At 34.6% G+C, this 23015-nt stretch overlaps 1 protein-coding gene across 2 annotated transcripts in view; it reads left to right on the forward strand.

Annotated features, from left to right (window-relative positions):
• Positions 1-866: 866 nt before the first annotated feature.
• LOC110023747 (beta-catenin-like protein 1) overlaps positions 867-23015 on the forward strand; it is a 31759-nt gene continuing 9610 nt past the window's right edge. For both annotated transcript variants that reach the window (XR_002293941.1, XM_020723310.1), the window contains exons 1-7: positions 867-2021; positions 6773-6857; positions 21300-21396; positions 21522-21585; positions 21669-21725; positions 21850-21887; positions 21989-22070. Coding sequence is in view for 1 of the 2 variants with exons in the window: in XM_020723310.1 (XP_020578969.1) it covers positions 933-2021; positions 6773-6857; positions 21300-21396; positions 21522-21585; positions 21669-21725; positions 21850-21887; positions 21989-22070 (1512 nt within the window). In the remaining variant the exon portion in view is untranslated. The remainder of the gene's footprint in view (positions 2022-6772; positions 6858-21299; positions 21397-21521; positions 21586-21668; positions 21726-21849; positions 21888-21988; positions 22071-23015) is intronic.

The raw sequence follows: 23015 nt of genomic DNA on the forward strand, positions 1-23015 counted from the left end.
CAAATCCAACCAAAGAAACAAACTGAAATGACAAGACAAATACACCAACACAACAACCTAATGAAATTGCAACTGGGAGTGAAAATTTGAGAAAAGAAGAAGGAACAAATTGAAATGCCAAACACATTCTAAAAACGAGTGAATTGCACACAACAAATCATTCAAAAGCCCAACATTACCCGAGGAAATCCATCGAATGAAATCCAACTGCAAGAGCACTCACTAAAGAAAATAATTATATGCAATACTTATAGATCGACCGTAATGAGAGGGAAGGAAATAAGAGGCTTAGGAGCAGTTAGGAGTCGAATCGAGCACGAGAGCTCGAGAGCTTGAGAGCTTGAGGGATTCGGGATCACCTTAGGGCAGAGGAGAAAAAGGGTAGCCAGGTAGCACAACGAACAAACGCAGACCGCGGGGTCAGATCCCACAGTCGCGTATCATATTCATTCGAAATGTGGCATTACGAAAATGACGCCCAAATACATTAATCAAATGTGTAGGCGGCGTTTTCATAATGCAGCCACACAAAAAATGTGCCCCCAAAGGTACTCTTAATTATATTAAGCCGAATGTAGTATTTTTTCAAGGGGGACTCTTTCCATTGATTACGCTAACGAACAATGTTAATGGTCCGTTTATGGCAGCTTATTTGGTGCGGTGATGTTTTGAAACACACCTAAACTGTTTGGGTAAACTGTGATTTGATAGCTTATGCATTTTCAAAACGTTGAAATGTTTAGGATGATAGTTTTCTGGCTACAGTGTGACTTTTTCGAAAGATAAAAAATTTATAATAACTAACGCAAGTTTATTAACAGATTAATCAACCTAAGAAAAATTTAAAATCAATCATTACCCGGACGAACTCGACGACGAGCAGGGGAGGGTTTTAGATCGAACTTTCCAGGATTAGGGTTTTGGTTGTCGCCATGGATCACCGTAACAAGCGCAGGCGAGACGAGGAAGCGGGGGTTCTTCCTCTGGTTACTGAGAATGGCGACTTCCATGGAGTAAGCGGTTCCGGTGTAATCGATCTGTCCCTTCTTGAAGCTGTGGAGAGCTCCCACAACGGCGGCGTGGAGGTCCTTGACATTAGGACCATGAAGAAGCTCGTCCTATCCTTCGAACGCCGACTCCGTGATAACCTTGAGGCCCGCATGAAGTACCCTGAACAGCCGGATAAGTTCGCCGACTCGGAAGTCGAGCTCCACGAGGAGATTGAACGACTCAAGATCCTCGCTGGAGGCCCTGAACTTTATCCCGAGCTCGTTGCTCTCAACACAGTTCCCTCTATAGTCGATCTGCTCGGCCATGACAACATCGATATCGCCATCGACGTGGTAGGCCTCCTCATGGATCTCACAGACGAAGATGTTCTCGAGGATAACGATGAGCCAGCTCGTATCCTGGTTGACGCCCTAATTGAGAACAGCGCTCTGGAGCTTCTCGTCCAGAACATCAGCCGCCTTTCCGAGGTTGATCCAGACGAGACTGCCGCCATATACAATACGCTGGCCACCATCGAGAACATGATCGAGGTAAAGCCTGCAGTGGCGGAGCTCGTTTGTGAGCGGACAAAGCTGTTGAGGTGGCTTCTGGGGAGGATTAAGATACGAGAGTTTGATGGCAACAAGCAGTACGCTTCAGAGATATTGGCCATTCTACTGCAGAACAGCACTGCGAACCAGAAGAGATTAGGTCAGATGAACGGTGTGGATGGGGTGTTGCAGGCTGTGGCGTTGTACAAGTCCAGGGATCCGAAAAGCTCAGATGAGGAAGAGATGCTGGAGAATCTATTTGATTGCCTGTGTTGCTTGTTGATGCCAGTGGAGAACAAAGAGAGGTTCATCAAATCTGAAGGAGTGGAGCTAATGATCATCATCATGAAACAGAAGAAGTCGGCCTATGGCTCTGCCATTAGAGCCCTTGATTTTGCAATGACCAATTATCCTCCTGCCTGTGAGCGTTTCGTGGATGTACTTGGGCTGAAGACAGCATTTGCAGCGTTCATGGGTAAGGCAAGTCCTCACGTTCTGCTTTCATTTTCAGAAATTTGATTTAAGCTGAAATTTTTTGTCACTCCTGTAACAAAATATCTGAAAATTAAAGCATGCATGCCATGCAACGACTTGGGCAAATAAAATCTAAGTCTGAACACTTATTTTAAACTTTTCCATTCTGCAACTAACTCCATGTTTCTTGCGGGTTCTCTTTGTTTGAAACTTATGTGTAGCAGTCGAGTGCTATTTTTGTAGTGATTGGGAAAAAAATGTTCTTTTTGATGCTGGTATTAAGAACAATTAAGGCTTTTATGAACTCTTAGTTTAGAAGAAAATTGTTGGGATTTGTGTTTTGAATTTCAAAGCTAAAGCATTCAAATTATTATTTTTTTCATCTTTATTTCCTTCAGTAGCATTTTGTGAACTATTTATAGTTTAGCTTAAGGATCTTCGTCCTTTATTCATCAGCATAGAACAATGCATGTTTGTGAATTTGTAGAGTCATGCTGCACTACTCATCATGTTACCTTTGGTTTAAAATTTATCCCTTCATAGCTTTTTCATCTGATACATAGACCTAGACCATTAAGTCCATGTTTCATGCATTATATTCAGCTGATATTACTTTTTCTTTCATTTTGTATTATCAACCTTTCATTCTTTATCCTTTCTAGTTTAACCACATGTTCACCTCAATATTCTTAATTTTGCAACTCTTTTGGCTATTATTTAATTATTTCTCTTTATCTATACAACAAAATTGATGAAATTATTGTTGAATAAACTTTTCTCATAAGTTTTCCGATATATTTTTTGGCTTTTCTACATTTTGGCTACCTTACTTATGCCAGAAGTTGTATCCTCATTTATATTATACGTCTAATGTTTGATAGATTTAAGGTTGCACACAATTAAATACCATCTTGTCTTTTAGATTATTGACTGATTTAACAACAAAGACCACGATCACTCAAACTAGGCTTGAATCTAGTGGTGGTCCTGGTGGTTGACAAAGGCTTGGAAGGCGGCAGAGTGGTGGACGAGGTGGTTGGCAAACAAAAAACCGCACAACGTTGGTTTCCAATGGTTAGGGATGAAAGCAATCGACAGGGATCCATGCTGGAGGGCTCTCCTGCATGATGGAAGCAAAAATGCTACTGTTCCAAAGCAGCAACAACAACAGTAACAACAACAACAAGAGTGCTGCTGGTTTTGGGTGTCAGCAGCAAGGTGGAATGGGAGAAGCGAGGGTTCTGGATGGCGACAACAAGTTGGAAAGGGGAGGGCACTGTTTTTGAAGGCGGCAAACAAGGTGAGAGGAATGATGGCTGCTGGCAGCGGAGAATTGCATTGAAGACAACCACAGAAAGCTGTCTGGCCGGCTCCCGGGGAAGATGACAATGACAATGAAGGGATGGTTGCAGAGAAGTTGGGACGGAATAACCACCATTTGATGATCAAGATACAATTGATGCACCGCCTGGAATCCCAGGGTACATCACTCGAAGGGAAGATACCTTGACGGCTGTCTCGATACAAAACACATGAAAAATTGTTGAATCTAAAACGCAAGAATCACATATTTAAGCCCTAGATAACTAGGATTAGATCCCTCTATGGAATAGAGGTGCCAATCTCTCGTGGAAGAGCTGACTGCCCTCTTGGGTCTTGACTGGTTTGGCCTAGACGAAGGAAATCATGAAAGATAGCGCGAATCCCTTTACGCCGCTCTCGGGGCTTCACAGGCGTGCCCGCCTCAATATAAGGACATAGTTAATGAATATTCATGACATTATCAATAAGTTCTTTTTTCTTAATTAAGAAACTATTTATAAACTTACAAAAATTAAATATATTGGGGCTAATTTAAATGAATATAAGATGAAACTTTAGATCATATAAATTTTCTGAAGTCAGAAGTGTTATGTTTTTGAATACAAATGATTTATGCACATTATTGTAAATTAAATATTAAATAAAATAATTCTATGCATATAAATAAATATTGAAGAAATCAAATTATTATAATATTAAGCCAATCAAATTCCTAAAAATTATGAAATCATTTTAATAATATCTAAAATATATTTTTAAAAAATAACAATAAATCTAATTAATTTTATTTTTGTGTTCATTATTCTTGAGAGCTTTGGTATCTTAATTAATTTAGATTGTAATATTCTAAATACACGTAGAGCTTAATAACCTTAATCGTGAAATTGGTTTGAGCTTTATTGAGAAATGTATCCCGAGCTCATCTACAAGGACCAAAGGCCCAAGCAAGTCTGGTGAACATCATTATTATCACCATGTTTGCTATGAACTAATTAACCTAAATGAAAATATTTTTAAAACCATTAGATGATACCACACAAAGTTTGTAGCATCACTTTCATTTAGGTTCATGGGGTCAATATGGTTAGGGAGTTTAAACTGTGGGGTTGTGGAAGGCTGGTTTGATGGTTGTGGGGAGGATGCTAGAAAAATGGTAGGAGCTGTGGTGGCTTGAATAGAGGCATAATGGTGATTTAAAGGCAATATAATTCATGAATTGACCAAAAGATATCGTTTCATTTTGAATGAGCCACCAATTAGTCACATCTTAGTCTCTTAGGCTCATGGGTTCAACATGTTATGGAGTTTATATTGTAGGGTGGGAGAAGGTTGGTGTGGTGGCTGGGGGGAGCTTGCTAAAATAGTAGTAGCTGTACTGGTTTGGACAGAGGCATAATGGTGATTTAAAAGGAATATAGAGCATAAATGTGCAATAGGGCAACGGTTCATTATGCATTGATTCACAAATGCTGCCTACAAGTTTGCGTGGAAAATGCATAAAGGGAAACCACACCCATTATAACGTGCTGCAGGTTCAGGACCATTTAGAATACAAATGAGATGCAACTTAAGCATTTAGAGGCTAGTAACAATTTTACTTCCAATGACATTAAATATCACAGCACTGGTATAGCACTGCCATTACTCACAGGATAGCTTCATCTTTTGCCCTGACAGTTTTGAATGAGAAGACAACATTAACTTGTGCTTGATTGATCATATTCGGAGTCAAGCAGTCAATTCCCACTTCAAATTTCTATTCCTTGGGCGTAAATAGAGAATGAAAGCAACATAAAATGGCACATTACTAGTCCTGCATGTTCAATGCAGCCATTTCAATTGTTTACAAGATGGACTCATCTTCTTCCATAGAAGTTTTGATTCAGCAGAAAGCTTTTACTTGTCCACTGAGTTATTATGTTTAGGAGCAAGCTATCAACTTTTAGTTCATGTTTCTATTCCTTGGGTGTAAATCGACAATGGCTTTTAGTTCAAGTTTCTATCTCTTGGGTGTAAATCGACAGTGAAAGATAGCCATATCTATATTGCAAGAGTTGAAATCTTTACAATCAACCTTAACTCATTTTCTCATATGATATTTTCTTACACTTTTGTTGATTAGTTACTATCACGTTATGCTCTCACGGGGATATAATATATGGATCTTTTATGATGTTGGCAAGGCAACGCGAACAATTCTGTAAATGCTCGACTGTGTATTCGTTAAGTTTTGTAATCATATGTTTTTGTTGCTTGCAAGGTTTAGCAAATTTGTGATGTATTTATTTTAAAAATGCTGAATTTGGTAAAACTGCATGGTAAAAAAATTCATTGAAAAAATGAAAATGATTGTTTTCTTACATGTTTTTTTGGTGAAGATATCTCAGAATAAGTGGTGAATGCCACCATTTGCAGTAAAAAAAAATGGCATTTTTGAAATTTTGAATGAGAAAGGAGAGAGAGATTTTATGATCGACTCTTATTCTATTATTCATATAAAAAAGAAACTGCACCTAAATATGCGAAGAAACAACTATTTGATAAATCAATATCTCTGAAAAATTAGGTTTAAATTCTAGAAGCTAGGATTAGCTACACAACAAAAAATGGAAAGATGCTTCAGATTTTTGAATTGATGTGGATGGAAAGCTGCAGTTTCAGACTCTAAAAGATAACTTTGATCATTGATTTCAAATGGTCTGAAAACTGTTCCTACATTCCTGGTAATATTTTATCATGAGCGTTGTTAAATCGACATGGAGTGTGCTGTGCCAGATATTTGGTACAACCATTTCTCCAGCATTTTTTTGAGGTGTTAACTTGGAGGTTTATCCATCCATGTGTATCTGTTGTTTTAATTTATAATTACTGTCCTGTCTGCACTTATATGAGGAAGCTGAGATGTTTAGAGACTTGTCAAGCAGCACAGGGATTGCTTGCTATACAATTTATTGATTTAAATAGTCACATGCATAGCCATTTGATCATTCTTTTTACTTCTGCTGATTTCAATGTCGCATTACTGCTTCAATTGCGGTCACTCTTAGCACGAGGAATTTTTCTTCTAGCTGTGCTGCTATTCTAGCACATATAAAATGAACCAAAATTGCTCTGCTTATTGGCATCATTTTCAACATTTACTGTAAACTTATTCAGGCTGATTTGCCTGATTAAAGTCTGCAGCAATCCCCCCCGGAATGTCTAGCCTGAGATTCTGTTGAAAGAATTGTGTTAGTATTGATTCACTTGTTATAATAAGAAATGATTATGTTTTCTTGATATTATTTGTCTTTTGCAATGAGAAAGAATCCTTGACTATGGGCATATTTGAGATTTTGTTGAGCTGAATGATGATGATTTGTGTCATGATTATATGTTTGTTGTCTAGTATAATTATTCAGTACTTCAATGTGTAATTTTTATGCTCAATTCAGATTCCTCTTAGCAAGAAAAACAAGAAGGAGAGCTACCAAGAGGAGCTAGAAGAGCGTATCATTTCTCTAATCGCATCGTTATTTGGTAAGAAGGCAAGTGAACATGAAATTTTAGTATTGCTATCTAACATGATGTGCCAAAAAATTGCTGCTCTATTTTTCTTTCAGCTATTTCGGATTAAGCAACACTATTCCTTTTAATTCTAACATAGCTGCATAGTTTCATAATCAGTAATTGCATTGTCAGAGCTCTATGAATATAACTATGGAAGAAAAAGTGAACTTTTTAAAAAACACGGGTTTCTAAAGTTTTTAAATTTTTTTTTTTTAGTTATTAAAGTACATAGTTTGTTGGATTTGGATTTCTTGAGCCTTTTTTTTTGGGTTAAAACTCCACATTTTTGTTCAGCATATAGATTTCCAACAATAAGGAGTTATTTGATCGGCTAGGGTTTAATTCATTGCATTGGTTTTATCCATTCATTCATTCTTGGCATGTTTATGAGAATAATTTGTGCGATATTCATGCTAGCATGATTACTTAATATGGTGATCATTTGAATAATGTTTAAAATTGTGCAACTCAGTACTGAGGCGTTTTTTATTTGTGAGGTGAGGCATAAGAGTTGAGGCTATATGAGTTGTAAGCTTAAAATTTGAAAATTGTGTAGCCAAAATAAATGGGTAAAAATATGTAATAGCATCATAATTTATAAATATAAGTAAAATGTAATAATTATAAGTAAAACATATTTACATTATAACATGATAAAAAGTGATAAATTGCACAAAATATATAAGGCATAAGATAAGTTTAGTATAAAATACTTCACTCCCATTGTCACCAACATAATATCATCCATTGTTGTAAATAAGATAAAACATAATTAAAAGTCCTCGACACTTTCATCACTTAAGAGGTCTTAATTGGAATCATAATCATAATGTGTAGCTTTATCCCCCGCCTTTTCGTTAGTTGAGTTTAAGTTTTCTCATTCTTCTTCTTCTTCTTCAACCTCACGTATTTTTTTTCTCTTATCCAGTTATGAAAGATTAATCAATTAAAAAGCTAAAAATTAACGTTCAAGAAAATTTCAAATACTTTAGTTTTTAATAATATATATATTTTTTATCTCTTCTTGTTTAGTGTACTACCTTTGTTTGTGTCACCGTTAAAGAAAACCTTTGTTTGTGTCACCGTTAAAGAAATCAATATTCAGATTTCTTTTTCTAACTCCGTTGGTGTGACCATATTATCCTTATCTACAAACAACTTATCATCAGATGGCATTTTTTCACATAAAAGAGGAGCCTCATTATCCTTCAACCTTTTTTTTTAATTTCTATCATTCAATTTTTTATTGTACATGATACACCAAATAACTCATCATAGTGGTTGTTAGACAATTTTTTTTTTGTATGAACTTAATTATACGTGCTCCAATTATGCTCACATCCAGATGATGAACATGTAAGTCCTAGTACTTTAATGGCAAAATGTGGGAGCTCTGGCGTATCATCACCAAATCGAATCCACATGTAAGAAAATTATGTAATTAAAAATAAAAAAATAGTGCTAAGATATTCAACAATTGTTTCAAAGAATAAATTGGATATTAAATTTTTACCTTGGTAGCAATTTGTAATAGTATAGTTGGCTATGTTGCACAGATACAGAGACAAATCTATTGATGAAAATATATGACATGAAAATGTTTCAGACACACCTTTATAATACAATTATTAATATATATAATTTAATGGATAAAATATAAAAAATAATACACAAGAGTAAATAAGAAATTTAATAACACTAACTTTTTAAATTAAAAGCTTGTTTGATTTCACCTTTATTTCCTTTTAAGTTAATATACTTTTTACATATTTTATTTTTTATTTCTTAAAAATAAATTAAATCTTATGTAAAAATAATCAAAATGTATAGAAGATATTTTGAGAGTTTTTAAAAAGAACTATCTCAATCAAACATTTTTTATTTAAATCAAAATATATAAAAGAAAACAAAGATAATCCCAACCGACTCTTAAGATGCTCATAGATAATTATTTAGCTTAAGATATTAAAAAACAAGCATATATTATTTTTTATTACATCAATATTTAATTCCTCTTATTCAATTATTCATTAATAGAAATAAAAAGATCACTTGCTTTTTTGACATCGAATTCTTGTGTATTTACATATCTAGCACCTAAATTTTGATTTTCATATTTATGTTGGCCAAATATTTCATATCACATCTAATATATCATTATTTTCAATTTTAAAAAGTGAAATACACAGACAAAATATATGTAAAAATTGAAATTTTTGTTCTCATCATATTGAAAATTTTCACTAATAATGTCCCAAATTTATTTTTAAGTGCCCTCTTCTCTTCCTAGTACATTCCTAGATTATTTACTATTAACTTTTCGGTCTCATCCATTGCAAGCTTCTTCTCTCCATCCATTATCCTCAAGACTTTTGTACTAATGGCCTAGTGGTTGCTAATGCATATGTGACACTAGCCCAAAAATATTTCATTTAAAATAGTTTTTCTAACTTGATTTCTCTCAAATTTCTTAGCCCATGAACAACTAATCCAATTAGTGAAAGTGAACATGGCCTTTAATGGTTTTAACCAAAGCAATGTGACATAAATAGAGCTTAAAATTGTTTTAATATACTTGAAGCTCCTTTTATCTATTGACCTTCAAATTTAGAAGCATCCATTGAACTTGGACTGGAACGATTTAATCTTGAACAACTCTTTTATGAGCCTAGAGCTAAAAGGTCATTATCCATTTCATCAAAATCATCTCCATCCACATCATCATGTTCATTTCATTATTTGCTCTTTTAGTTCATTCTTCAAATGCTTTGGAATTTGATTTTCAAATATTAAGGGTAGTTACCTCAAATTTTAGTGTTTTATAACTAATAATATGTTATTAATGATGCATTTCTTTTCAGAAAAAGCATATTTCAGTCAATTGATTTCATTTTCTTCGACCAAGCCAACCTGATTCCATTCTTGATATTTCTTATTTGATTAAGAAGATTGGTTTGAATTGGTTTTTTTTCCCCCTCAAAATTTTAATGGCTAATGAACATTAAAATGTGCTTTAACATCGTCACTAAATAATTAATCAAAATTTAATAAATTCACGATTTTAAACAACAATAATAAGCAAACTCCGAGCAACATTTATAAAAAAATTAGCTACCAACAGCTTTATTAGGCCAAGCGAAGTTGAAAATTTGAGAAAAAAATGCATGTCAAAGGCCATTGCAGGGCAGAAAGGATATAAATGATAAATGAATAGAGGGAAATAAAGAAGTGAAGTAGTCTGAAATGAAGAAAAATAATCATTCAACTGAATCAAAAGAAAATATACAAACACGTGAGGACATTATTTCAGGGAATTTGTTTATTGAGAAAGTAATGTCCAAACACATATGTTGTTGAGGTTTAATGAGGGTCGAAAGACTAGGGAGAGGCGAGAAGCGTATGCAAGGTTCAATAGGTGTCATTTGTGGTCATGGCTTCTCGATCTCCTATCGTTGGACTATCATGTTTTGAGGATGTTGTGATGTACCAATGTCAAAGTTTAAAATTGAGTATTAAGGCATCTTTTGTTTATGTTGCGAGGTGTAAGTTTTAAAATTAATAAATTGCACAAAGCAAGAAGTATTGCACTAAGTTCAAGATATCTAGTAAGAAGTAATATATTAAGATTCCAACCTAATAATAGTTTAAAATGTAACATATTAGCATCTTAATATGGTTAAAAGTAATAAATTATTTAAATAATAAGTATCATGTTAGGAGATTGAATTATAAAATAAGAAGGGTTATACAAACAATAAAGTAAGACTAACTAACATTACATATCAAAATAAGTTCGATACGATTAATTTGTCTGACACTCCTACTTTTATCTGTCAAAGAATATAACAAAACTCTAAGATTAGAATTTCTAAATTCAAATGTCCCATCACTATTATCTCTTTATGAGCCTTTGTTAGGATCATCAAAATATTCTTTCATTTCTCATCTTAAATCTCAATGTTAATTAATAAAAATATTTATTAAAATTTAAAGTAATGGCTTTTTTGATAAAAAAGCGTTAATTCCATCCTCAGTTGTGCATTATATGGGTACCAAGGAATATTTATAAGGTTTATTTTGCTTTTATTTATTTTAAAAAAATCCTAGACTTAATTGCCTGTGCCTCTTTTGAACTGAGATGAGATACACATTGAGGCGGCTCTCACATTATGTGAGGCATAAGCCTCATGCAATTCCCTGGATGTAAGCAGTGCTGCAATTTTTTCAAAAAAAGTGCTGAAGCAGGCCTTTCTTTGCACAGTTGTAAATATTTCTTGATGTGGCTACACAACATGGTGCCAGGAGGATTTGTCGAGCTGTGTACAGAAATTGAATGGTCCTGTTTTCTTGTATGGCTGGAGGGAGCGACTTTAAAAAAAAAAATGAAGTGATTTTAAAATAACACATAGTTAAGACCATAAATCTTAAATATCTACCAAAATAAAAATAAAAAATAAAACATGGAGTCAAACAAAATAATGCACGCTATTTGTGTTATGCCATGGTTGATTTTATTTATTTTTGTGCCTTGCAATGACAAATGCATAATAGGTTCAACTCACCATGCAATGAGCTATAATAAGCACTGTTTTATGCTATTGGTAAGTATTTTTGAAACACTCTATGGTTATTCATGTAACTGATTTTTATTAGTATCAAAAAGAACTTGCAGGTCATTAGTCTCTAATGAAAAGTTTGAGACATGCAACAAAAAATTTTGTTTGATTTTTTCAATAATTTGAATATTCGAAAGCTAGTTTTCATGAGTAGATAAATAAATTCAAAAATTAGGTGATGATATCAGTCTGTCTTATTGAAAATTGGGCTGGTTTTAGATGGAGAAAATGAATATATTCTAGGGAACAATTACTTTTGTATCTTATGGTGCAGTTATAAATAAAAAAGGTTGAGGTTAGGGTAGAAGTGAATGGTGTTGCTCAACCAAGGGAAATAGTAATGGATTCAGCAAAGCATGGTTATGGGTTGTGGTGTGAAGTGGCTGAGAGGAAGACTAAACCAATAGGCAATAATTATGACCTTATATGATATTCATATACTTTTTTATTGAGTGTTAACCATAATGAATATGGAAAGAAAGCTATTGCTTGGTTTGCTGGCGCATCTTTGGTGTGGCTACTAAAGGAGGATGAAGAAGAAGAGATTAACTTTGTCACAACACGACCCAAAAACTTGAAATTACCAAGGCGGCAACCATCAGTTGGACGAATGAAACCTATCTAATAGTTTCATTTCTCAACAAAAATAAATTCTAAAACACAAAAGATCCATTATATTTATAAAATTTAAGATTACAACCATTTTGTACATATTTTTAAACAATTACAACTGACAAAAAATAAAAGCTAACTCACTATACCTAACAGCTTGCGCTCCACGACGCCTGTACACGTACTCCCTGGGATTTATCTACTCGATAACTAGTTTTTAAGTAAAATGTTAGCAACTAAGCTTTGAGTTAAATCTATTTAGTGGGAAAATATTGCTAAATTATAATAATTCATATTTTAAACTATTTTGTGAACGTGCAATAACAATAAATTGCTGTGCAGTAAAAGTGAGCAATAAAGAAATCAATTTTATTTACTTTGATTTATTCATGTGTACTTTTCATAATTGAGTCACCGTCTAAACATATAATTAAAAAAATATATGTTTAACCTTTTCCAACTCACCATAAAGATAGAAATCATTTCCATTTTATTTTCATTTTCATTTCGTGCATGAATATATTGCATTCATCCGTCAGTTCCATCCAGGGGTTCATATGCATGTATATATTATTTTTTATTGATTTTTTTTGCATTTAATCTTTAAAAGAAAACAAGTACTTTTGCATTTAAAATAAATGTCAGGAAACATTAAATAAACTGAACTATTGTAAAATAAAACTCATTTACCCACCTCTAGGGTGCCATCTAAAGTTTGTTGCTCCATCCTTCAATTAGTCTAGGCTTTTGGGTGCACCTATAATAATAATTTAAATATAATTAGTTTTTTTGTTCAGAGCTAATATTCTCTTTTATTAATTCTAGATTTTCTATCATCATTTTCATAATATATTTTATTAATTAGTTATTTAGTTATCTATACATGTATATGTAGAATCATGCAATTAAATTTTTATGTTAAAACATCTAAAATTTTCATTTGGGCATACCTAACTTTAATAAAACTTAATTATAAGTAAGTTTTACATTTATGGGTCTTTATTTCATTTTAACATTCCTTAATTAAGAAATTAACAAACTATACTTGAATTTCCTCTCCTTATTCCTCTTCTTTAGCTATCTCAACAAAATTCCCTAAATTTTTAAGAATTCAACATTAGGATTTTCTGTACAGTAATTAAATTCATTAGAATTTACATTCCTAATCATAATAAATAATAAATAATTGAAATTTCATAATTTAAAATTTTAAATCAGTTAAATTTTATAACCGAACCTACCTTATAAGACTCTGCCTTCCTCTAAAAAATTCATACTGAGCCATACTCGGAGAAACTCCTGCACGTAGATCCCGCGAGCCTCCTTTCCTCTCCAAACTCTCACTCGAGCTTCAAACCAACAACACGAGCACCCCGTTCTCTTCTTCAGTTCAACGCGCACTCTCCTCTTCAGCTCGACCGCGAAAGGCTTCACACGACCGAAGGATTGTTGACGACACAAAAAGTAGAGCTCGAATGAGTCGTTAGAGTCTTCTAGGCACTGAATCAAGCTTCCCTTTCTTCCTCCTCCTTTTCTTTGCCGCTCGCAATACTCGATAGAGCCGCTCGAGCTCTCTTTTCTTTGGTTCGATCGTGAAAATAGAAGGAAATGATTGCAATAGGTGACTAGCTCATCTTCTTCTTCCTCTTCTTCTCCTTCTCCTTCAATTTTTTCTTATTCCTCTTCACCTTCAACTTCATCTTCCTCCTTCCATGACATGATCTCTCTCTCTCTCTCTCTCTCTCTCTCGCTTCCTCTGTCTCCCTTGCCTTGTTCGAGTGAGTGAAGACGAGGAATAATCCTCATTCTTAACTCCCCATGGGCGGTGGAGTTATTATTCAAATGACACCTGCTTTGTAGGTATCGTAAAGTAATTTTTTTTTCTTATGTTAAATAGAAAAACTATTATTATTATTATTATTAATAATAATATTATTATTTTAACATATTACTATTACAAATTTAAAGCAACTTGTTGCAATATGCAATTGGTGCTGAACTATCATTAGCCTTACAATACTCTTAAATTTATAAGTGAAGGAAAAAAAGAAACAAACTTTTACCCATAAGTTAAATATTGGCTTGTGTTTCTTATTGGATAAGAGGTTACATAAGTGACCCGGGAGCATCTCCTGCTTATGTCACGGGATTCACACTGGCGGGAGTCTCGCGATTGAGTTCCAGACGCCTGCATCGACCGTCCAGGCAGGGCATAGCAGAGCGAAAAGATTTCTCTTTGAATTTTTTTTCTCCAAATTTTAGCATGTTTCATATTTATCCTTCCTTGTTTTCTAGTTATTTCTCGCATATGTTTTGTTTTAGAGTTTTGGGTTTTTAGTTTTTAATTGTGTTTGTGTCAGGACAGCTGTTGTCGTTCCCTGTTTTTCCTTCTACGGTTGTGTCAACGGGCGAGTGGTGCTTTGATTGTACCTTGCTCCCTAGGTTGTATTTATCCTGGAATTTCCCATCATCTGTAGCCATCCCTTTGCTGCCGCCATCACCGTTACTGCTGCAACCACCCCAAGGACAACACCTTTACTGTCTCTTGCAGCCCCATACCTCCTTGCCACCCTTTCCCAACCATCTACTAGCCTTCCAGCCCTCATACTTTGCAGCTACCAGCCTTCCAGCTCTCCCACATTGCTGCCACCCCATCCTTCTTTTCCCTCACTCGTGCAGCCCTCCAAACAACAAATTGCTGCTGTTTGGACTTCGTTCCCTTGCTGTCGTACTGTTCCAGCTGCCCCTAATCGCTGCCGACCCTAATCACTGCCGATCCGAATAGCTGCCGACCCTTATCCCCAGCCCCTAAACCCCTTCCTTAACTTGCCGCCCCATCTCCATGCCCCTATCCGTCACCACCACCACCGGAATCCATCCTGACTTGAGTTTGTGTGTTGTGTTTGTTGAATTTTCTTTTTCAAATGTGTTTGGTTGAAACTGCCTATTTGCTCTAGTAATAATAATTTCTTTTCCTATTGTGGTTTGGGTTAGCTTGGGTATCAATAAGAGATTGGGATTGACTTACTTTTACTTGTGGGATAATGGGTTACAAATGAGATTAGGATCATCTTTGTCTTCTCCTTGCATGATATCCTTTGTTTTTTTTTTTATATTGGGAATAAAGGTCATATTGTCATTTTTTTTTAAGATGGACCTGATTTCCCTTTCATGCATGCATGAATATTTTGGCTTGTTAGATAGTCTTTGATTGCGGTGTTGTGGATTTATTGATGATAAACTTTCTCCGTCTTTTGAGGCACTTATTTCATTTCCTTCTTATTTTTGTAACGTCTCTTTCTTGCCCAGTGATGGGAAAGTTTTCAGTACTTCGTTTATTCATCCCGTGATTAGTGCTTTTTCCAAGCAACCCCAAGGGTTAGACTTTGGATGCATATTAGCAGTCAACCAAGATTTTCAAGTAAGTTTGAATAAGTTGAATTCTTTCCGTGATCTATGTTGCACTTATGATTGATAGTTTTACCAGAATATTTAGGCAAAATAGATCTTTTCCATCTATTTGCAATTGTCATGGGCCATCAGAGAGCAAGGCATTGACCTCTTCCAAATCTGAAGCTCTATGATCTCATCAACATTAGTGATTCTAATTTTTTCTTCTTCTTTTTTCCTTTGTTCTAACTTTGGATGAAGCTCCCAAAAGTTTTGTCTTCTTTGAATAGACAATTTGTACAGTTGTGGTTGTGATTTTTTTTCCTCTCATTATTACTCTTAAATTTTGTATCCATCCTTTTATCGATGATTTTGGTTACAGTTATTATTGGATCAGTTATTCTCTTCAATTACAGATTTTAGTCATTTGATTGCTAGTTGAAAGCGCTTTGATTTTCAGCTTAGGACAACATGAAGCGCTTCAAAGTACTTGTCAAATATTGATGTTTCCTCTAATAAAATATTTGAAGTAATTGTTTCTCTTCGAAATTGGATTGTATAGCCTTGAACTTGATGATTGTATTTTTTGTTACCTGTTTCCATCATATTAATTTTCTCCTTCATGTCTAATGACTAATATGGTTGTGCTAAGCTTTGAAGACTCATGGCACCTTGTCCTCAAAGTGAAAAAATTGATGTTGGATCAAGTTGTACGATTCTCACGATCCGTCATCATCTGACAATCTTTCAATTTAATAATAAATATATAGTGACTCTCATGAATTTAAAATGTCATCTTATGCACATCCTTCGACCGCATCAAAATTTGATGGTATCTTGACTTCTAGTCAATCTTAGAGAATATCACGGGCCAAATAATTCTTCCAGTAGCTCATAGATCACCAACGTCTCTGTAAACTTCGTTTTACTTCTCTTCCATGCTGTACAACTTGATCTAGAATCTTAGCCTTGCGTCCTGAATTGCCTCACCATGGTTTTGAGCTTTACTAAAGTCATGTAAAAATTGGGGTCACTACGAAACACCACCATCTTGTCTCCCTCTTTAATACTCTGCAATGTCAAAATTAGTCCCTTACACTCTCTTCTGCTCTATTTCACTTGTCCCGTTCTCTTCATGACTCCTGAATTGCCTTTCAACTTGAAAGTTGCCTCCATAAAAGGGTTGAGACAGTTGGATAGAACCCTCCGTCGTGGTCTCACCCATCGTGTTTTCCTTTTCTAGGCCGAAATTCATTGAAGCGATTTTCTCCAGCTCCGAATCACATGTCTTGTTTCACCTGCCACCGCTCGTTCCAAGACTCCAGATGTTGCACCATTCCCTTTGGATGCTGCCGCTCAAATCTGTTTCTGACTCGTTCATTCAAACTCTGACTAGATCCTCATAAAGCAAGGATGATGTCCTGCTGCTGCACAAATCCTTCAGATTGTTGCTTCTTGCATCTCCTCTAGACATCATCACTCGATCTCGCGGCTAGCTGAGGCAATTTTGTGTGAAAATCTACAATCTTTTTCATCATTTCTCAAGGACCGTGAATCTTCTCTCGAACCGCGCCGTCGTGAAGTGCTATAATTGAGCTGAGTCGAGCCAATTATATCATAGTTTGAACTTGACTTGGTAAAATTATAAGTTGTTTTGCTTGAGCTTGTATCGAGCTTTCACGTATTGTTCAAGCTTAACTTGTTTAAATTTTTTAATGCTTTCATTTGATTTATTTATGACAAGTGATCGAGTATTTAAAAAGGTTAATGAACGAGCTAAAAATTCAAACAAGTATTTAGAATTTTATATAAATAATATAATAAATAATTTTAGAAATCTAAATAAATAAATAATTGAATAGATTATATAAACTAATGAACTAAACCACATACTATCATCTAGTATCAATAATATATATATTCTAACAAGAATGAATTTTAAGATGGAGAAAAAATATTGAAACGAGCAAAAAAAACTAAATGAGCTAGTATTTTAAAGTAACTTATAACGTGAAGCCATTCATCCATTGTCGAAATAATTGAGAAAAATTAAATGCGGTCAGATCAAACATAGTAAAAAAGAATGATCAATATGATGTTCACTTTCAGAATTTCATCATTTTAATTTTTAAATGGTTTATAATTAATAACAGAATAAATATATAATTAAGATTGATATAGTTGTATATTACTATCAAATTTATAATTAAGTAATTTCTAGTTAATCAAATTTTATTTAAATAATATATATGATATGTGTTATATTCAAGCTTAATATTAACAAATTACTTGTTGAACAACATACCAGCTTATTCGTGAACATAAATGAACAAGTTTGATTATGTTCATATTTTGTTTATTTAAGATTCAAGTTTTAAAAAATTATTCAAGCTTGTTTATTTACTAATTTGAACAAACATGATTGAGTTTTAATCGAGCCGAGTTCGAGTTGTTCATCGAGTGCATTGGTTCATTCACAACCCTATCTCCATGGATGAAAACTGCCCCTCTAAGAACAAGAAACGCTCATCCATTTCAGATCTGATTTTACTCACATCTTTCTATAATTTCTCCTCCAAAGACTACATTTTCTTGGCAGCCATGACCACCAATAAGATAACTGATCACGAAGGCGTAGCACTTTTAATCCGCGATCGCATCCATTGCTATGCAGTCCTCAAATCGTGTCTTTATCGCTGCTAGGGCACTCGCCCGTTTGTGTGATATTTCTTCGCTAGCTCTAATCGATATTGTTATACGCAATCACTTCGACAAATTTCATGTTGACTAGACTAGCGATTGTATCGCAATATTTAGTGTCCCTTTACGCAACGATCTCTATGCCACAACCCTTTTATGTGGCTTCCCAGCTAGCTGGAATCGCGATTGTAGTGCGACTACAAGTACGTGCGATCCTGCTGTTGCTCCCGTCGTGATTCAATCCTTGGCTTCCCAACGCGATCTGATACCTTCCCAGGCGCGATCCCTTAGTTAGCTTGCAACTTTATCTTGAAATTCTGTCATCAAGGTTCCTCTCCCCCAAAATTCCTATGAAAACATTGCAATCTTCTCAAGATCCGATGTTTTGATATCACTTTGATAAAAATTCAGATGATTTTTCCACATAAATTAGGGAAAATGAATTATTTTATTGTAAGAACATCATACAACTAGACACGAATACAAACGATAAGCTTCTACAATTCAAAAAGCAGACCATCTCTTCCAAATCCTACAATTAGAGAGGTAGAAAATCTCTTTAAAACTCAAACCCCAAGACTCAAGATCTGAAGTTATGCAAAATCATTTCTTTCAGCTTGAAGTAATTTTATATAGAGAATTATGCATCAATATGCTCCAATTAATTAACAATCACCTCAACATTGAAAATTGCATTGTAATAACACCACTCGAGCTTTATATCCTCTTTGAAGGAATAACATCTAATTTCTATTTATCACCACTATTTACCGTGTCAATTCTTTATTGTTGTTTACAACTTCATGTGCTCTGATTGTTCAGTTTTGCCAATAGAAATGATATTATATTTGAAATGGCTAACAAGGTGTTTCTCAATTTCACTGCTTCGGTCTCTGGATCTCCCTGGTGGTCATCCATAGTAGATTCATCCTAATGTAGTTTTGATAACCCAAAAATGTTTAAATGCTTGTGCTCCTAGTTTTGGCTGCCAAAAAAAAAATAAAAATAAAAATAAAAATAAAAATAATATATATATATATATATATATATATATATATATATTTGTATGTAACCCATTGAACTTGGCTAACACTTGGTTTATCCATCTCTTGATCGCACATTCAATTCATAGTTGTGAGGATCATATATACTGTCTTGGACTTGGATATGCGAATGGGTTAGTTTTTCAATTAGCTTGGAGCGCTGCAAAATAATAAGTTGTTGCTTGCAGTTTGAAGCTGCAAATTTGCCATTGGTGGTCTATAATGTCTAACTGCATTGTTTTTGCCCATGCGATCTTTGGTGGAGGTAAACATAAAGTTAAAGAGGTGCTTGACCAAGTTTTCGCACTTGTGATATATCAGGGTGGAGTGAGGTGCTTGCCCATTTTTTTAACATTTTGAAGGTTTGAGGGATTCTGAGATCTTCGAAGGAGTTTTAGGAGAAGTTTGAAGGGGGAGCAAAGCTTGGTATAGCTTTGCTGATGATATTTTTTTTTTCGGATTTGTATGGTTAGCTTCTGATTTAACAGTGAAAGCAGGAGCTCTTCTATTGCATGATGCTTTTTATGGATGATTTTGGTAAAGCATGTGGATAAGGGATGATTATGAGAAGATCCTCATATGTTTTACTATGACTGGTTTCTGATGCTACATGAAAGTTACCTTAATATACGTGAATATTTTACTGCATGTTGCATGAAATATACGACAGCTTTAACTGAATAAAACATAGATAATATTTGTAAAACATAATAACAATTTTCCATAGATAAGACATCTTTTTTACGAATATTATCACCATTCATATATCACATGAAGACAGCAGTTGAATGAAATCCTTTCATAGTTCTATTTTCGTGACTACATGTAATATATGTATGAATGGCCATAATATTTGTAAACAGGATGTTTTATCTATGGAAAATTATTATGCATACCATGAATCTCAAGAGTACGGATTTTGAAATAACTTGATGATGGCGTGGTTATTTTGTGAAGGAAAGAATATGGATATCATGAAGATAAAGAAATTTAAGGTCATGAGAATGCTTGAGTAATAACATAATAAGATTAATAGAATGAGAATGCATACTGCTTCTGCAGTAGAATAAGCTATACGGTTATGCTAAATGATAGCTGGTTGAAATTCTAGTGCCAATTGCCCTTTTGATGTTGAAGAGCAAACAAACCAAGGCACTTGAATGATGGCCCTGAAAAGGAAGAACAAGCGAAATACTTATGCTTATGGTATGAGAGCAAGCTGATGTGCATGTCCTCATGTTGAGCTGTGCAGTTTAGGAAAGTAAGCCACAATGCGTGTGCTGGTGTTGAACCTTGTAGATGCCAAAATGCAAGCTAAAGTGCTTGTGGGAATGTTGAACCCTATTTAGGCTTGAAAGCAAGCTTGGTATATTTGTTATGGGGGAAATGATTAGGGCTTGGTCTATATTAATGGATTCAGCTATGTATTGGAGATTAGTTGTTGTTTATGTGACATTGTGTAATAGAAAGTGCACAAAAAAGATAAACAACATTAACCATAAAATTGGAATGAATGTTTTGGTTGAACTCTAACCATGATGAGGAAGAGCACTTGTATCAAACTTGGATCATTGGTGATGGAATACAACTCAGATCTTTGGTGATACACAATAAAGATGGCATGAGTCAGTTGCTTGATGGGATCCTAACATGATGAGGATGAGGAAGAGAGCACTTATATGAGACTTGGATTTTCGGTAATCATGGCCAGCGTTGACTGAGAAAGGGATCCTGATTTTTGACTGAACCCTTAAGCATGTTAATGATGAGGAAGATAGTATCTGTGTTGAACTTGGGTCTTTAGTGATGCTGAAATATAGAGTGGATATTCTTCTTGATTGCATAACTACCTTGGTTATGGTAAGGGAGGGGGAAGGGGGGAGGGGGAAGGGGAGTTGTTTACTCATGGACCTTAATCATGATTTTTATTTAACTTTACCCATGTTTTGCTGGCTTTGCATAATATATAAATTTTCTTTTTAAAATCTACAAAATGTTTGATTTTATGGTCAACTTTTGGTTATATATTTGCTATCTTTTGGTTTGATCAGTTGGCATTACAAGAGGCTCGAGAAGGGAGAGATTGTTGAGCAAATTTGTCGAAAATGAATGTGAGAAAATTGATAGGCTTATGGAATTATATTTGCGGTAAGTTTAACATTTTTCTCGTAACTTGTCCTTGGAACCTCTCATGATTTAAGCTTAAGCTTATTTTCTCTATTTTTTAGTGCCAACTATTGGGCTAGAAATATGAAGTCTTTATAATATTGCAGGTACTCTGACAGAGTTAAAACTGAGACTGAACGGCTAAACAATCTTGACTTAGATGACCTGGAGGTAATCATCATATGTTATATGCTTTTACTTTTTCAGTTGAATGTTATTATTTATTTGCCATCTTTTTGTCATAAATGCTTTAGATGGACGTCGAAGAACAATATAACCGTAAGCTAGAAGCTGGATTATACACTCTCCAAGTGAGTATATGTTTGTATTAGCTTCATTCTATTATGATTAATTCATGTGTTGCTCTTTCTAGTTGGAAGATTTACTTTTTATTTTCAGTTCAATAACTAATGGTAAGCCCTTTACGGATTTCAGTTGATTGCTGTTATTCTGGGTCACCTATGGTCTTCTGAGTAAGTTATGGTTAATCTCTTCTATGGTTTCTTGCAACTATCATTATCTTCAGGTTTCACGTACTTGTCTAGATTTTTATTTTTTAGATTTCATGCTGTAGGCATCAACAGATGAGGGGAAGGATAGAGCTACTACTTCGGCAGCAGAGATTGACGAAGGAGGATGTGAGGCTTGTACTTAAGGTGCGGATTGTTAAGCATCCCAATGTCCCATTAATATAGCTATTAGCTCTCTTGCGATATTTCTCATGATATAAAATGTGTGATTAGATCTTGTTTAAAACTATCTTGGTACTTTGTTAAATGTGTTTTAGACTGTTTCGTCAATGTTATCAAATAGGATACAGATTTTCTGATTTACTTTGTCCTGTGGTTAAACTATTCTTCTATTAAAAAGTTGCGTGGAAGCCTAGGCGGCATAGGGATTTCCCTTTGGTTGGTCAGGCATGTTATGTGCTTTCCATTATTGCATGAAGTGATTAATTCTTTTATATTAGAACTTGTGTGTTTGCTTCGCCCTTTGCTTCTTAAGGAATGCACCAGGCATTTTTTAGCATTCTTATGAAATGAAAATTCATTATAGTTATCTTCCAGTGCATCATTTTGCGGTTCTGGCCAATCACCACTTCAGATTTTGTTGAAGGATTCAAATTCTTAATGGGTTTTTTTGCTTGAAATTAATCTAAGAAAGAAACTGTCCATTAGAAGACTAAATTTCTTTTTTGCACTAAGGTGCTGGTCAACTTGATCTTGGTGGTTTGATCGCACAATTCATCAGTCTTGTACGCATGCCTTGACTGGCCCTATACTTTGATATCTCTTAGTGTAATGGTTTTCCAATTTTTTTTTCTCTTTATTCTATTGTCGGCGCTTAAAAGGGGAAAAAGTTAATGTTTGGGGGTTGCCCGTAAGAAGCTGTCGGTCGCCGGAATCGAAATCCCGTCGCCCGCTTCGGAAGGACTTTTTAATTTACGTATATATATATAATTTTAGAAAAATATGAAATCAAACTGACCTCATATTTTCCATAGTTTAAATGAAAGAGCACTCAACCTCAAACCCTGTATCTACCCCGAGGGATAAACACAAGACTTGAGGATGAGGCTCAATCAAATAGACTACGAAAAC

The sequence above is a fragment of the Phalaenopsis equestris genome, unplaced genomic scaffold (assembly GCF_001263595.1).
Source record: "Phalaenopsis equestris unplaced genomic scaffold, ASM126359v1 Scaffold000002, whole genome shotgun sequence".
NCBI lineage: Eukaryota > Viridiplantae > Streptophyta > Magnoliopsida > Asparagales > Orchidaceae > Phalaenopsis > Phalaenopsis equestris.